This window comes from Tinamus guttatus, unplaced genomic scaffold (assembly GCF_059628265.1).
Source record: "Tinamus guttatus ecotype Peru unplaced genomic scaffold, ASM5962826v1 Tinamus_guttatus_pri_ptg000692l, whole genome shotgun sequence".
Lineage (NCBI taxonomy): Eukaryota > Metazoa > Chordata > Aves > Tinamiformes > Tinamidae > Tinamus > Tinamus guttatus.
The window spans coordinates 759,436-775,151 of record NW_028289226.1 but is presented as its reverse complement, the minus strand read 5'-3'; the positions used below and the strand labels follow the sequence as shown (position 1 = coordinate 775,151).

At 41.8% G+C, this 15,716-nt stretch overlaps 1 protein-coding gene across 1 annotated transcript; it reads right to left on the bottom strand.

Moving 5' to 3' along the window:
- Positions 1-3,652: 3,652 nt before the first annotated feature.
- On the bottom strand, positions 3,653-5,097 carry GPR19 (G protein-coupled receptor 19). The gene has a single exon (XM_010214953.2). The coding sequence runs from the start codon at positions 4,937-4,939 to the stop codon at positions 3,689-3,691; it is 1,251 nt and encodes a 416-aa protein (XP_010213255.1). The 5' UTR covers positions 4,940-5,097; the 3' UTR covers positions 3,653-3,688.
- Positions 5,098-15,716: the final 10,619 nt, after the last annotated feature.

Sequence of the window (15,716 nt, the reverse complement as noted above, 5' to 3'; positions counted from 1 at the left end):
TTTCTTTTCTTTTCTTTTCTTTTCTTTTCTTTTCTTTTCTTTTCTTTTCTTTTCTTTTCTTTTCTTTTCTTTTCTTTTCTCGCTAGTGACATCAGTGTGAAAGTGAGAAATACCAGATCCTTAATTCTTGGGGATTTCTGAATTTGTGAAATGTACACTGGAAATGATCCTGAAGACAATAAGAGTTCTTGCAACCACACACATACTGTGGTAGCAAAAGTGGAAGGAAGCTTCTTTCTCACCAAAAGAGTTCCTCCAAAACTTGGTCATCATTAAAGTCCCTCAGGCAAGTTTTCAGTCATGTGGGGCTCTACTGCACGTGTGCTTCTGCTCCCTACTGGCAGGAAAGAGAGGTACCCAGGTATGCTCAGTGCATCCTGTAATACCCGCTACTCTCACAGGATCACAGGATCAGAGAATGGTAGAGGTTGGAAGGGACCTCTGGGGATCTTGTAGTCCAACCCTCCTGCTCAAGCAGGGACACCTGGAGCACGTGGCACAGGGTGGCATCCAGGCGGGTTTGGAAGATCTCCAAGGAAGGAGACTGCACAACCTCTATGACTGGCCTGTTACAATGCTGTGTCACACCCACAGTAAAGAAATTTGTCCTCATATGGAACAACTTTTTTTAAAAAAATTATACCCATTACCCCTTGTCCTGTCACTGACCACCACTGAGAAGAATTTGGCCCCATCCTCTTTACACTCTCCCCTCAGATATTTGTACATATTCTCTTGTTCTATTAATTTTCATTACTACAGTATTTTCAGGCCTCGCATGTCAACAGAAACTCAGGTGTGCCAGGTTTGCTATGGAAGCGAAGAAAAAAGGCAATTCTTGTCTGAAGAGACTTGATTTAGCATATCTTTAAAACATGTAGTAGAGCTCCTGAGATTTTGAACTATGAGAATATGTAGGGGTGTTATAACCATATGAACATCTGTTACCTGCAGACTGTCTTCTGCCCACATTGTTGGCTGTTGAATAGTATGATGCCTGGGACCAAAGCATCCACAATGTTTTTAAGATCCTTTGAAATGCCTGCTGGTACATTGGATGATAGAATTCTTGGCGTTGGCCTGGCTGCTACATTAGTATGCTCTTAAAGAGAGCATGGTATGGGATGGAGCCAGGTGCAGGAAATGACTGAGTAGGATGAGACTCTTTGGAATGGAAAACAGGTAACTAAGAGGATATATAATAGAAGTCTCCAAAATCATGGCTGACAGAGAGAGAGTGGATAGGAGGTTCACCAACTTCACCCAGAGAAGAGCTAAAGGAAGTGTTCTTCATAAGATGGATAGAAAACCTTTGGAACTCCATGACAAAGGATGTTGCACATACAAAAAGTATTCATTATCTCACAACAAAGTTAAACTAATACATGGAAAAGAAACGTAGTGAAAGTTATGTGAACAGCACCAAGCTGTTTGCTTTGTAGGGCCACTGACTGTGTGTGCAATCCAGGGTGTGTATAGAACAGATGTAGCTCATGAAGTGTAGAATGGAGAGATTAAGTTTAAGTATCCTGAAAAAATAGACAAATATCCGTTTCTTCTCTCCATCTCCTCTCTGCTTGTTCACATGTTCTCTTTTGGAGAAACTCAACAGTTAGTTAAATAAGGCACAATATGCTGCTCCAGGGAGTTAACAGGAGAGTTTCAAGTTTCCTGTGTTGACTTTGTAGCTGTGGTGTGAAAATGCTATGGGCCTCCTTTTCTAGGCTCCTCCTCTTGGTTGATGCCACTGAGGCTGGATTGATTTCTGTGGAATTACATCAGACAAACAAACAAACAAAAGAAAACCAAAAGGCAACAGTGAATCACAGGTGGAAGATCTAATGGAGTTTTGTAATCAAGTCCTGTCCTTGGTTCACCTCCAACTCTGCCATTGGACTGCTGGAGGTTGAGTAAGAAGTGAGTGATATTCTGTGCTTCTCTGTCCTCATGTCCTCTGTGTGATGAGTAGATAATGATCTCAAAACACTTTTCCAGGGAGTCCAGCTGATGAACTCCTACTGTGTAGGAGAAATAATGTTATCCACCGCTCTTGTCAGAAGCCTGAATTCTCCCTTCTCTGAGCAGTTTCCTAAGCAGTAGATCCTCAAACTTTTAGTATGTGTTGCCATAGGACATTACAGTCTTATACAGCTCCAAATGCCCCCTCCTTAGCACCATCTAAAATCAAATTCTAGTTCTGTAGAAAACAAAACCAAAAAACTAACTTTTTTGGTTATTGACACCTGTGAATGTGACCAAAAGTCTGCATAAAATGTTAAGGTCTGATTTTATTTTGCAGACTGGTCTTACTCTGTTTTTCTACTGACTTTCAGAGCTAGTCCTGAAGAAAGTATAGAGAAGGAAGATGGTGCTTAAGAGCCCTAAGTGATAAGAACTCAAATTCTTGATTCTTAGGCACCACTTTCTGGCACCCATGCTGTGAAGGGAATTAATTCTTAGTAGAGATTGACAGAAGCTGAAAAGGTGAGTCAGGGCAGGACCCTCTAGCTTCCCTGTTTCTTATGCCATGTCCTGCAGCTGCTGACTGTGATCAGAGACAAGATACTGGGCTGAATGGACATCTGGACTGAATCCCTTTTCCTATATGGGAATATACTGTCTCTGCTATCTGAAGAAAATTGGAAGCGTTACTGGGGTTTGGAGTGCAGCAGCCTGGACTGGGTCCAGAAAAGAGTCCTAGTTCACAAGAGCACAGTGATGCTGCAGGCATGGGGGAGTTCACAAACTGGCTGCTTGCGCACTCCTCATTTTGTGGATGACTCTAGGCTAACAACATACCCAAGGCAGAGCTATACATAAGGCTTGGTAAGATGTGCTATCAACTGAGCAACACCCTAGCCAGTCTTGGGATTTTGTTCTTTGCATTTTGGCAAGAAACACTTGCCAACTGCCAAGGATGTAACTCTGAATTTCACACAGCACTTAGCCATCCCTCAGGGTGTTTCGTCAATGACAGTGGATCACACAACTCCCTTTCTCCTTCGGGTACTAGCTTCAGGTAGCTGGGCAGTCAGGTTTGTTAGGCAGTGAGGAGAGGCTACATCAGGGGGCACAGATGCAGATAGAGAGAGCCTGGGTTTTTCTCAGGCATCTGGTACCACAAGACCTCTTTGGCAGTGCAATGCAGAATATACAAAAGCATTCAGCTCTGCCCTAATGCTGACCCTACAGAGGCAGTAGGAATTTAACCACTGCTTTCAAAGGCCTTGTAGCTATGCCAGGATTGCCCACATACAAAAGTCCTACACACAAGGTCTGAATAAGAAAATAAACCACAGTGCAACAGTTTCCATAGGATATAACAAAAGGAAGTATAGATGGATTTGAGTGGATTTATGCAATTCCATACGATGGCCAAAGTACAGTGATTAAAAAAACATTTTTTTTCTTTCCCTTTTTTACTAGGTACAGATATTGTAAGAGATTTCTTTTTTTATATGTATATATAAAAAATACATTCAGGATTCAGGGATAGTATTTCCAAAAAGCAGAACATAGGAAAAATAAATGGACTGGATACATCAAAATCAAAGCATTTAATAAAATAAAATATCATTTTTTTTCCTCCCCAGAAAAGTGCTAAAAATACACAAATATATTTCTTCAGAAGGAGATAAAACTCTTTGTTCTGGTGGTGCATAATCATTTTTGAAACCAATTAAGCCACTTAGACAAACGTGTTTGGAGGATTTGAATGAATAGGCCAGGCAAGCTTTTTTTCCTTTGCTTCTCTGTCAAACGAATCATAGATCGAGTCTTTCGTTACAGTTTTAGCTGGTGCTGGAATTTCTGAGATGCCAATGTAATTTTTTTTGGCTATCCTTGAGCTGGTGGTGATGGTGTATGCATTGCTTCTGTAGCATTTCATGGAGGACATGCAAAATGTTTCTTTCATCCCTCTTCTGAAGTTTGCATTATACACTGAGTATAGGGTTGGCTTAGAGGCTGAAGAGCTAAAAGAGATCCAAGTAATAGCCATGAAAACCAAGGAACTCTTTCTATAGTCTTTTTCAGGTGGGTGCCATAGCTGTACCACATAAAAAGGGAGCCACGAAAGAAGAAACAACAAATTTAAGATTAGGAACATCTTGATGGTTTTCACTTTTGTCCTTGGAACAATATTCATTGTCCTCCTGACAGTCCTGCCATCAGTGCCTATTCTCCAAATGTACTTGATAACTTTCTGGTAGAATAGGATAATGAGAATAGATGGGATCAAAAACACCACAAGGAGGTGGATGATACTGTAGATGGCTCCCTCCCAGGAATTTGGGAGAAAGAAGTTGCAATGGTCATCCCAACTGGAGCCATAGAAAAAGAAAGCGGGCAATGCAAATGCAGCATCAAAGATCCAAGATGCTACAATCATTTTCTTGGCTTTCTCTCTTGACACTTTGAAGCTCAAGGGGTAGACAATAGTATAGAACCGATCCACACATATGGAGAGGAGCACATATATCTGGACTCCAGGGGTGAGGTATTGTATGTACCTTACCATCTTGCACATCCCATTCCCCAGCGTCCACTTGCCTGATGTAAACTGAAGCAGCACGAACGGCATGCTTGCCACAGTGACGAGAAGGTCTGCACAAGCCATGGAGACAACAAAATAGTTGGTGGTTGATTGTGTCCTCCTGCTTCTGTGGATCACCAAGCAAACAAGGGAGTTTCCAAAGATGGAGAACAGCCACAATATTCCAAAAATCATGCTGGCTGCTATGACTTCCCCTGGCCTCAGGTTATACTGTATGACAGTGTGGTTCCTGTTTGGTCTGGCTTCCTTGCCTGATTCTGTCATCTCGTGGCTAGCAGGAGGGATCGAGGTTTCAGGGTAACTGGTGTTCTGCAGCAGCACCAATGATGTAGGGAGAATAAAAGGAGCATTGTTATCCATACTGTGGACAAATATCACAGCCATGTTTTCTTCTTAGACTCTGCATAAAGAAAGAAGCCAAAAGGTTGCATCTAATAAGTATGTGTGAAAACCTACCATGATTAATGAAAGTTAATCTTATGTAAAATACACCAGCTTCAGAGAAATGGTCAAAACTATACTGTGAAATTGGCTGATATAGCCAAGGTCAATACATTTCACACAGATTTTTATGAATGTTCCAAATACTTTAGGACAAACATTCCTGTCCTCTGAAAGACAAATGTCCACCTCGCAGGTACTGAGGTGCCACCAATCCTTGTGATCTACAAACTAAATGAGAGGAGTATGCCCTGTTGATCCCAGGGATAAGTTATACTTCATAGGGTGGGAGGAATTATGAAAAAAATAAAACAGACAAACACTGTCTCTGTTCACTTTACTCTATGTAGATCTTTAAAGTAGTTTAGACAGGAGGTGTCTCTTATACTTAAAGGTGGAATGGGGAACAATATCTTTCACAATAATAATATCTCCAGTATTTCGGGGTACTAAAGGCACTAAAGGGGGTAAAGGTACTAAAGTTCATCAACCCATATAGTAACATTGATATTAATATACCTAAGTTTTTTAAAAAAGTGCATACAAAGCTGCTGTGAGGCTATGATTGCGTAAGAGGAAAATGCTGATAAGCATAAAAAATGCTGAATATTTGCAACTCATGTTCTGGTTACAAGCCATCCAAAGATGGCTTGTCTTTTTTTCACTAGCAGAGGCCCTACTGGTCTGACTAAATCAGAATGGTCCATTTGTTATTGTTGTTGGTAGTGGTTTTATTTTTCTTAAATTGCAGAATATGAATCCTTTTGCTTCAGGGCTTGTTTTTGGAAGAGAGATCTGGGTTTGAAGGTAAAGTGGGAGGACTTGTACCAAGCTGAGTCTCTTCTGAGCTCTTCCACATTGTGAAGATCCTTCTCCTTTCTGAGGTAGCTCAAGAGAGAAAGATTGCTATATCTACAAACCTGCCCTTCCTTTACTCCGAGGATAGCCAAGAAGTGCCATCAAGGACTGTGAGTGGGGGGAATAGCAAAAATCAGGATGTGCATCATTGGCTTAGTTCTCCTGGGTGATCCTGGAGGAGGTTTGGATGAGAGAGAAGGGGAAGTGTTCCTAGGGTGATTTGTGGCTGCTACGCTGGAGGCGAGTCGCCAGGGCTGAGTGAAATAGTCTAAAGATGACTGAGGTGCATTTTGAGCAAGTGAAATTGAGGATCTGGGATGTTAAGCGAGAGAATGGTTAGAGGAGAAATGCCTTCCCACTTAAGGTCCAGCACTGATGTCCTGGTTCTCTGGGAGTGACTTGATACCTACTGCCAGCTGCAGAATCAGGAGATGTCGTTTCAGCTGTGCCAAGGAGCACAGCATGTCATCTTCGGCAGCAGCTGGGCACCTTAACGACTCTGAAGAGTAATGCTGGCTACACATGTCCTGGTCTTGCTAGTTACCTGTTCTCTTTGTCAGCTTGAGAACTAGATGGCATGCCAAACCTCTGCTCAACTCCCAACAATAGATTTCTAAATTAACTACAAAGCCTTGACATAGAAGGAAAGCTCTGGGGGAGGAGGAAAATGTTTTCATATAGCTGAGCTACGAGGGAAGACTTTGATTTTTGTTTTGAGTTTCTGTGGTATAGACTATAGTGGTTGCGCTATCGTTCGATATGAACACAGTCTGCTGTTGAGGCTGTCTATGCTGTGGGGAAAACTAATAGGGAAAGCTGATATCCTTGCCTTGGTCAGAGACCTCCTGAGCAGGAAGTATGAATCTTTACAGCTTGAACTATAAGACTAAGGTGTCAGGCTAAGTTCCGTAACACTGGTTATTTGTGCTGTAGAGAAATGTTCATGATCTTCAAATGTGAAATTAAAATAATAATAAAAAGATTTTCGTTTAGTGGAGCTCAGAATAGTACTTTGCTCTTTGTTATCTGCTGTAATTCCAACTCAGAAAGAATGAGTAGAAGAGAATGCATTTGCCTCCCTTAAAATCCTACAAGTCTGTGACAAACCATTAAAATCCTACAAGTCTGTGACAAACCAGGCAACTAAACTGGTGCCATGAATAGCTGAAAGCAGCATATAAACACTTAAGCCATGCCTGTTTTGGACAGTCCATGAGTTTTTTGCAGGGAAGCTCTTGTTGGTCTCTGGTGGACCAAACGGTTTTGTCAGGTCTTGAGATGTGCCAAATTCTCTGAGCTGAGGACTCTGTAGCTGAAATGATCTGCTGGTTTACAGTCATCAGAATGTTCCCTAATGGTTCATTTTGCCATTTTTTTTAAATGTGAGTGCCCCAGCTTACAGTGTCTTTCTCTTTTTCCTTTCAAGTATGTGCCCTTCTTTTCCTGCTGGAACCTTGGAGTTCTCTTCACTTTCTTCCCCTTTGCAGAAACTGCCTTTTTGGAACAGCTTTTTAGAGCCTATGTTCATTAGCCAAGCTCAATGTAACACTGTATGTATGTGTCAAATACATGGGCTTAATATACAATCCACTACATCCAACAGACATAAATTTAGCATGCTTAAAAGTGTGAAGGGTGATGAGAGCAGCATGTCACATCAGCATAGCTACAGCCAGTCTGCGTAGGGGCAGAGAGCCTGCAGCAGGACCTGACTGTGCCTTTCTCCCCTGCAAAGCTCCGTGTCCACAGCGTGCCTGGCACTGAGAGCTGCCACGGGGAGGAGAAAGTGTTCATATTCATCATGTTCAAGCAATATTGGGAACGACAATACCTCAGGTTAAGTTGAACACTTAGGTGAAGCGGTCTGAGGTTAGTAACAACTGTTTTTGATGGAGCAGAGTGTATTGAAGAGGGAATACTGCATGGGGTTTTCCCATCAAAGTAATATCAGCAATGGCAGCCAGAAGTGTGTGTTGTGGTGGCTGGGTTGCCACCCACCTGCAAGAATGTGCAAGCAAGACACCACTGCTTGTCCCTTCTTGTGATGAAGGGATATGTGGGGTGGCTTTTTTTCCCCCCTCATCATTGCTCAGCACTGATTTCCTTTGTCGTTTGCTTAGCAACTCCTTGGTAAATAATTTCTGATTTCTGAAACAAACCCTGCCTCTCTCTTCCCACTTTTTCTCGTGGCAGAAGCTGCTCAGATGGGCCTGCTCTCCGGGAGATACTCTGCCTTCATCAGCTCTGTCTACAGGGTTTTGGGGCTGTTTCCTCTGGCAGAGCGGCAGGATGCATTGACAGCGCAGCTCACTAAATTGTATGTTACAATTATCTGTAATAGGATAATACATGTGGATCCTATTAATTGGATAGAAATGAATATTATAGGCTAATTTTCTTTCTTAATTTCTCTTCTTGCCATGCAGAAATATGTGCTACTTAAAAATAGCCAGCTGCTCACTGCACAAATTCAACTTGGTACCAGAGTAACCAGAAGAAATTCTTGACTGTTATTGAGGAGTAGTGGAAGTCAGGCACAATAATGAAATTACTTCCTTAAGCCTTTAAAATATGCAAGCTTCTTAACACTGTTCTCAAACTGTTGTCCATTTCTGCTCAGACATGAGAAATTTGGTAACACATTCACAATGCAGGGGGATAAACGAAAAATGTGCTGGGTTTTAGCACTCAAATAGTACTTCTTACTGTTGCTTTTTAAGCTAGGTGACTATACAGGAAGGAGAATGGCAAGAAACATATCCAGTTATCTAGTACTTGAGCTTAGTTATCAAAGGGAATTAAACCTGAATGGGAGGACCCTTGTCATGTTTCATCCTTCAGTAGGGACTGATTTGTTGTTTTGAGCACTAGAATATTTGGTTACATGTCTCCCTGTTGTAGCAGTTTCTTGTTCAGACCCAACAGAAAATGCAGGTAACATTATGTCCTGTAATCCTTTCTTCCTGCAAAAATCCACAGTCACGCAACACACCGTCCACTAGGTCTGAATTAAAGTGCAACTGCAAAACTAGGGCCTTCAACTGCCCTGAGCATAGGATCATTTCTGCTGAACAGCAATTACTTGTTAGGTTGAAATACTTTTGTTTTTAAAGGAAATACTAACTGATTAACCAGTGTGTTCTGAGATTCCTGGATTTCTAGTCATAAACAATTTTTATTCCTACTCCTTTCATACTAAATGGTCTCTATTCATCTTAATGGCCTCAATTGAATTTTCTATAGGTGGTACTGAGACCAGAATCTTGCCTTGATTTGGTGCTGAGAGAAGGGCCTCGCTGTAGTTTATGGCCCAGCTCATCCTTTTACCTGTGGGCAAGGGTGTTTGCTGTAGTGGAGACATAAACTTCTGCATTATGAGTAATAGTTCTAATGTCAACATGGGTATGAAAAGCCCAGTATGTGTAGCACTATGTGAGGGATGTGGATGCTAATGATTAAAGGCTCTGTAACTTGCTACATGACAAACCTTCAATTACCATGTCCCCAGCACCCCCAGCACCTACGGCATTGATTAAAGAAATATGATTGATGTGTTGATGAGCTGTTCAGCTTGCAAACATCAGATCCTTGGAAGAACAGTCATGAGCTCTTTAGTCTATCTCTTCTTTAAAGGCCAAACTAATGAGTAGGCAGTGGACACACAGAAGGTAAAAATTATGCATAGCAAATATATGTGCTCTAATTTAATTTTTATTTATCAAAGATGGTTTTACTTGATTTTCCTCTGAGGGAAACACTGATCTTAGTGAGTGGACACTCTCTAGCAATTGTGAAATTACACTGATGCAGCAGTGACAAAGATTTATCTTTTTATTTTGATTATTTTGGAGTGAGAATCCTCTTAAAACTGGTATGAAGACTTCCTATGTTTGTGTTTTAAAGACCTAGATTTTGTACATCTGCATGAAAACAAATGAGAACACTAAATGACCCATGATCATCAAAGAGGGATTTCCTGGCGCCACACTTCCTATTTTATGGATCCTAATACACAGTCTGAAGGCTCAAACACTTAATTTTCAGGGATATGCCTTTGGGCTGATAGTAAAGGAATTGTATTCTTGCTAGCCCTGCAAACAGATTTGATACTCAGAGAAGAAGTATTTGAGTCACAAGACCTTCATAAAATCATTGCCATATCTGCTTTGCTATTGTTTAAAGCCCATATGGTGCAGCTGCCATGTATTTCCATGTTTAATGTCTTGTCTAGAAGTGCAGCTTCCTGGCTTCTGTTTCAGCTGAGAACAGTGAAACCTGGTAAGGTTCATGTAGGAGTGCAATATAAATGACTTCCTTAGAGTTTAATCAAAAGAACAAACATTCTTTCTCATCCACTATATTTTAGGGTTAGAAAGACAGATAAAGAAAAAGAATACTGTACCTTACTTACCTAGCTTGAACAGAATGGCTTTTTTATCGAACACATTATTTTCTCTCTGCATCGTAACTGCAAAATATAATGCAAGCTTTGGCCCAGGAAATTATTTCAAAGACCTTGGGTTGGTCATTTACTTTGTAAGCCTCCCTATCTAAATAATATCTCTAGAATAGTTGCCTGAATGGGAGAAGAATGTTTCATCTGCATGAGTTTAATTAACATTAGAACTGTAGTAAATTCAATCAAAACGGGGTCTTTTTGTCCAGGAATAAGATGCTAGAAGATCCTTGCCTTTTATCCCTGCCTTAATTTGTATTAACTGCCTTATGCATGTACGCGCTCAGTGTACCATCACTGTATGGAAGAGCAGAGAGTCTTTTAATCCAGAAATGTTTCTTGGTATGCAGAGACTATATAACAAGATACCACTCAGTATTCCTGCTTTTAATGTAGGAATGCAGATACACATGCTTTGGTAAGCACATGGACTCCCTGCCTGTTCTTTTCTCTAGCCTAATACTCATAAAAACACTCTAATACTCATAAAAACATTCTGCTATTAGCCCCCTTCTTGTTATGAAGGCTTTCCTATCTTGCTGGCGGCTTCTTTGGGCACAGCTTGAAAATCTCTTGAGGTGAAATGTGCTCTTCCTCACTCTCTACATACCAGCACATGGGGATAGAAAGCACCTACCACTTCCCCTTTCTTTGTGGAATAAAATGTTCTGAATGGAATAAAACTTTTGAGATTCATGTCTGTATTTCATATGCTGTCACCTTCATCTCTGACTATCCACTTGGGGGGAATTTTTGTCATTACTGATCACAGTTAGTCAAAGATGTACATGATTGGAAGTGTGCATAAGCTGTTTCCTGTATGAAGCTTTCTGTGCTGGGTTTGGTGACAGCTCAGCATATGGGAAAAGCTTCTCAACTGAACTGATTATGTAAGATGATGGACATTGTTGTGCCTCTGCAACTCTAACTTGGATTGCAGGGTGAGGTCATGGAGGAAAGAAGAATGGACACAATTGGATAAAGGAAGGACATGTTTTTAATTTCCAGTGTATATGAAGAATACATGTTGTACAGGACTACTGCACGAGCATGAATATAAACAAGATTTTTCTCTTGTGTGCTTGAGGAAAATAAGGTGAACTAGGTGGTCTCTTTTTTATCTGTTTTTATTGACTCTTTTTTATTGCTGACTATTTTAACAAGACATAAAACACAAGAAGAGAGATATAGTACTCTAACACTTGGAGCCAACTTATATTTCTTGTACTGGTTGTTTGAGGAAAAATCCTTTTTCAGTTTTTAACACTTTAACTTTGCTAAGTAATTTGTGAGCCATGCAGCAACTAAATAGGCCAAGAATAGAGTCTGTATATTACTTTTGGTTCTATCACTTCTTACCTGGTTGCAGAACTGTAGCACTGGTCTAGAACAAATTTACTGGAATGATTTTGATTAACGCTAAGATTCAAAATATGGATGAATCACAATGTACTGAACACTGAGTGAGTCTCCTTAAGAGATTGTGGTATCACTTTTAGCCCAATATGAGGTTAAAGGTCATAAGAGAAGTGTCTTTATCTGTGTTTGAAGTTAATGATTTTCTTGCTCATGTTTTTGCAGTAAGTTGAAACTGATATGCAGGTAATCACTGCAACTCTGTCAACCTGAGATGAGTTGCTAAGCCACAATAATTTATTCATGTGCCTATACCTTAACAGCACCTTTATTCTATACTGGCAGTGCTGGAAAGGAGCTCTTGCAGTAGCTGCGTATTCCACTCATACTGGACAACAAGGAGAAACAAATGTAAAACATGTCAGATTTCTGTTACTGCTACCATCTTCACCTCATCAGCCACTGCAGAGACACATGAGTTCTGAGTTTGAAAAACTCAGATCTTTGAAGGAGATGACCCTGAAAGGAGGGATGTGCAGGATCACTTTCTGAGATAATTTATTTCTCCAGTGGCTGTGGGTTATCCATAAAGCCAAAGGAAAACACTGCTTTCATTTCACAGAGCTAGTAATGAATTGTTAGTTTTTTCATGCTCTTTGGTATACCAATTTCTTACAACTGCTTCCTGTGGTTCTGCCCTTGGCCTGGTCCTGTTAATCATAGGAGACACACAACACAGTGCTCTGACTACTAGCTTGTGATCGTAATGATGAGCAGATCATACAGGCTCACAAAGTTTTAAATGTCTCAGGGCTTTCTTCTATCCTCCTACTTCTGTGATTAGTAGGCACAACTGTAGATTAGAACTGATCTAAAAATGATGGCAGAACCCAAATCTTTTCCCTGTACGACTGTGGGGGTGTGAAAAGGTGGGAGCAAGGAAAAAAGGACTGATCTGATTTCCAAACTCTGCTAGCAAGTAGGTTCCACCTACTGGAGTTGTCCAAGGGGAGCATGGAGAAGCCTGAAATATACTTTTGCAGGCTTTTAATCTTCCCTGAAAGGGGCTCAAATCTGTCCTCGGACTTGGCTAGGCTGAATCTTTTCCCAACTCGTAGGCAAGACAAGAAAAAAAAAAAGGCAGAAGGTGCTCTCCCCCACACATTTATGTTGATTTTTGGCAATGTCACTCCCTTCCCACAGCGCGACACGCAATTCTGCCTGACGTGGGGAACACAGTGCTTAGCAGGGCGCAGTTGTCATGGTAGGTGTTGAAAGATTAGCTGTAATGAATCTCACGCCAGCTGACTACTCTGCCCATCTCTTTGAAAGTCTCACCCTCCCCCTGCAAAGGATCCTCTCCCCTGCAGGAAATATGTGCCAGCAGATTCAGTGAAGATTCTGGCAATGTAGGTTGCCAGAGGAGTTTTTCTAGGAGAATCTTGGGAAGAGGAGAACTATTGCTTCTAAATGAAAAGGTCATATTGAAATGTGTTTTATTAATCAATCTTGTGAAAGCTTTTTGCTCAGAAGTCCAGAAGTTAATATGGCAACAGTACTTTTGCAGTGGTACAAGCATTCATGTCATAACCTTAGGGGGCCTGTCATGTGGCTCTTGACCCATTTCAGATCTGGTGCTAACATCGTACACATCACCTGTGTCAGATACAGTAATGAAGAGCAGGGTAGCACTGGTGGCTGACAAAATAGACAAGGACAGAGTTACTAGAGATCTCCAGATGCCCCTGGAAGGACTTATCTGACAGGGCTATGAGAAGGAGAAATGCTGAATGAGCAGGAATATTCCCCATGTTCCCACTGGCCTGTCGGATGACATGACAATTAAAGTGAACTTCACACTGTCTCTCTCTGTATTGACTTTGCTGGAGAAGACTAGGGGCTGTGGCCGTGCAAACTCCTCTGTTAGTTTGCAAACACCTGATGCATAGGCGTTTGGCAGAAAGGACATCTTATTTGAACTAGACTCAGGGAGGACAAAAGGCTAGAGGAAGTCACTCAGGCAGGGTAGTGGCATGGCAGATAATCCCCAAAGGCAGGACTTCTTGAGCAAGCTGGCAGTCGCAGGGACAGTGGTGGCTACCTGTTAGAGGGAAAGTCTAAGAGGGAAAGAAGATGCTGGAATGAAGAAACACCCAAGTGCTAGGTCATGTTTTGCTACTTGGAGGATTATGTTCAAGGTGCGGAGAGGAAGTAAATTCTATTTGAGGATATTAGGTGTTGTCTACTTGAGTTTGCTCCAAACTAGGAGATGGGGAGGAGAGAGAAGTGTCACCTCCAAGTTGTTAATGACCTGAAGAAAGATGCCTGGTGGGAATTTTATGGTATGATATCAGCTAAGGGAATGGTACTTCATAGCTTTGCAAATAGAGTCTTTACAATAGAACTGTGGAGACATAAGTGGTCTGTGAGATCTTTTTTTAAGCTAAGGAGCAGACCTCCCCAAATGTACCTAACGTATACTTTTATTTTTTTTTTGGTCATTACAGAGATATCTTAGACCAGCATGCTTAACATAAACACATAAATCCAATTTCCAAACCCTCTATTTAAACACCCAAATAAAGACTAGCTTTTAAAAATTACTTTGGGTTGGAATTCAACTTTTCTGCAAATCAAGCCACTTGTAATGAACCTTTTTTTTTTTTTTTTTTTTTAACAAGAAACCTTGAAGAAACACTTTGGAAAATCATTACCAGAAAGAATGACTATGAAGTTGCCTCATGCACCCAAATAGACTTTTGGAAGCAGAATGCAGTTTTCCTTCTCCATTGCTCTGTGGATCCAACATACTATTTGCCATGTTGGAAACCAGATGAATAAATGAAAAATATTCTTACGCATTCACAGTGAGAATGTGCCTGAATTAACAGAGACAGAATACCCTCTTGCCTCTCCTGGCTACAGATAGAGAAAGATTATTATGTCTGTGGGGATTTCCTAAGTAGCTGCATCTTGGTACCCACAAAGGAAAAAAGGCAGTGCTTTCAGAAAGGATGGCCTCAAATTAATGACTAAAAAAATACTAAAGCAGATGGATTTTGTGCAATAACAGGAAGCAATAAGAAGCTGTTTGGAAGTATCTAGAGAACTAGAGACAGGGGGAAAAAAAAAAAGGCAAAATGGTCTTCTCCATCTCAGTAAAAAAGTGATTTTCTGCTTTCACTGATCTGATCATGTTGGTGGATTATTTTTAGAGAAATGGGTGATTTAAGAATAAAAATATTGAGCTTAGATATATAGAAAACAGGCCACTGTAGAAAATACAGACTTATATTCTGCAGTAATTCTGTATGTCTCTCTGCTTTCAGCAGAATCAGTTTAAAATTCAAGCCTCACAGAGAATCTGCTCCTGAGCAATGAGTCCTCCTTGATAAAACCCAAGGGACTGTAAATGCACATTAGTAAATACTCATAAGATCAATTACTGGCAAAGGTCTTCTTGCCTTTACAAGCAGAGCTATTCCTTTAGCCATGTTCAGCAGATACATACCTACAAATCCACATACCTGCTCCAAAATGTAGCCCCAGAAGTGCTTGTCTCATCCTCTGTCTGTTTGTAATCCCATGTGAAGGCACTGCAGGGTAGGGGCCTGTGCTACTGGAAGCCTTGAAGTATGTTCATGACTGTAGTTGCCTGTGCCCAGATTTGTAAGTCGCAGTGAGGGGGGATGTTCTGCCCTTCTCCCCCGATGGAGGAAAAAAAACAAATGACGTTTTGCCGCGCTGGCTGCTGCCACCCGTTTCTTCCCGGGGCGCTCTTCATCTGCGGCTCTTCTTCTCCGCGCTCCGGGCGCATCCACCAGCCCTGGAGGCTGCGCGGGGGCGGTGCCAGCACCGCGGACAGCGGCGCCCCGGGCGCTGCGCGGGCCTGCGCGGGGCCCGGCAGCACCGCGGACAGCGGCGCGGCCCGCGGAGCCCCCGGGCGCGCGGCCCGCCGGAGCGGGCGGCGCTCGGCGCTGGCGAGCCCGTTGCTACGGTGAGGGGCGCCCGCGGGAGAGCTGCCCGGTCGCCATGGGACCCCGCGGCTGA

Bases quoted from the DNA above. Each gene is read 5' to 3' on its own strand.
- GPR19 (XM_010214953.2), bottom strand. From the start codon at position 4,939: ATGGCTGTGATATTTGTCCACAGTATGGATAACAATGCTCCTTTTATT.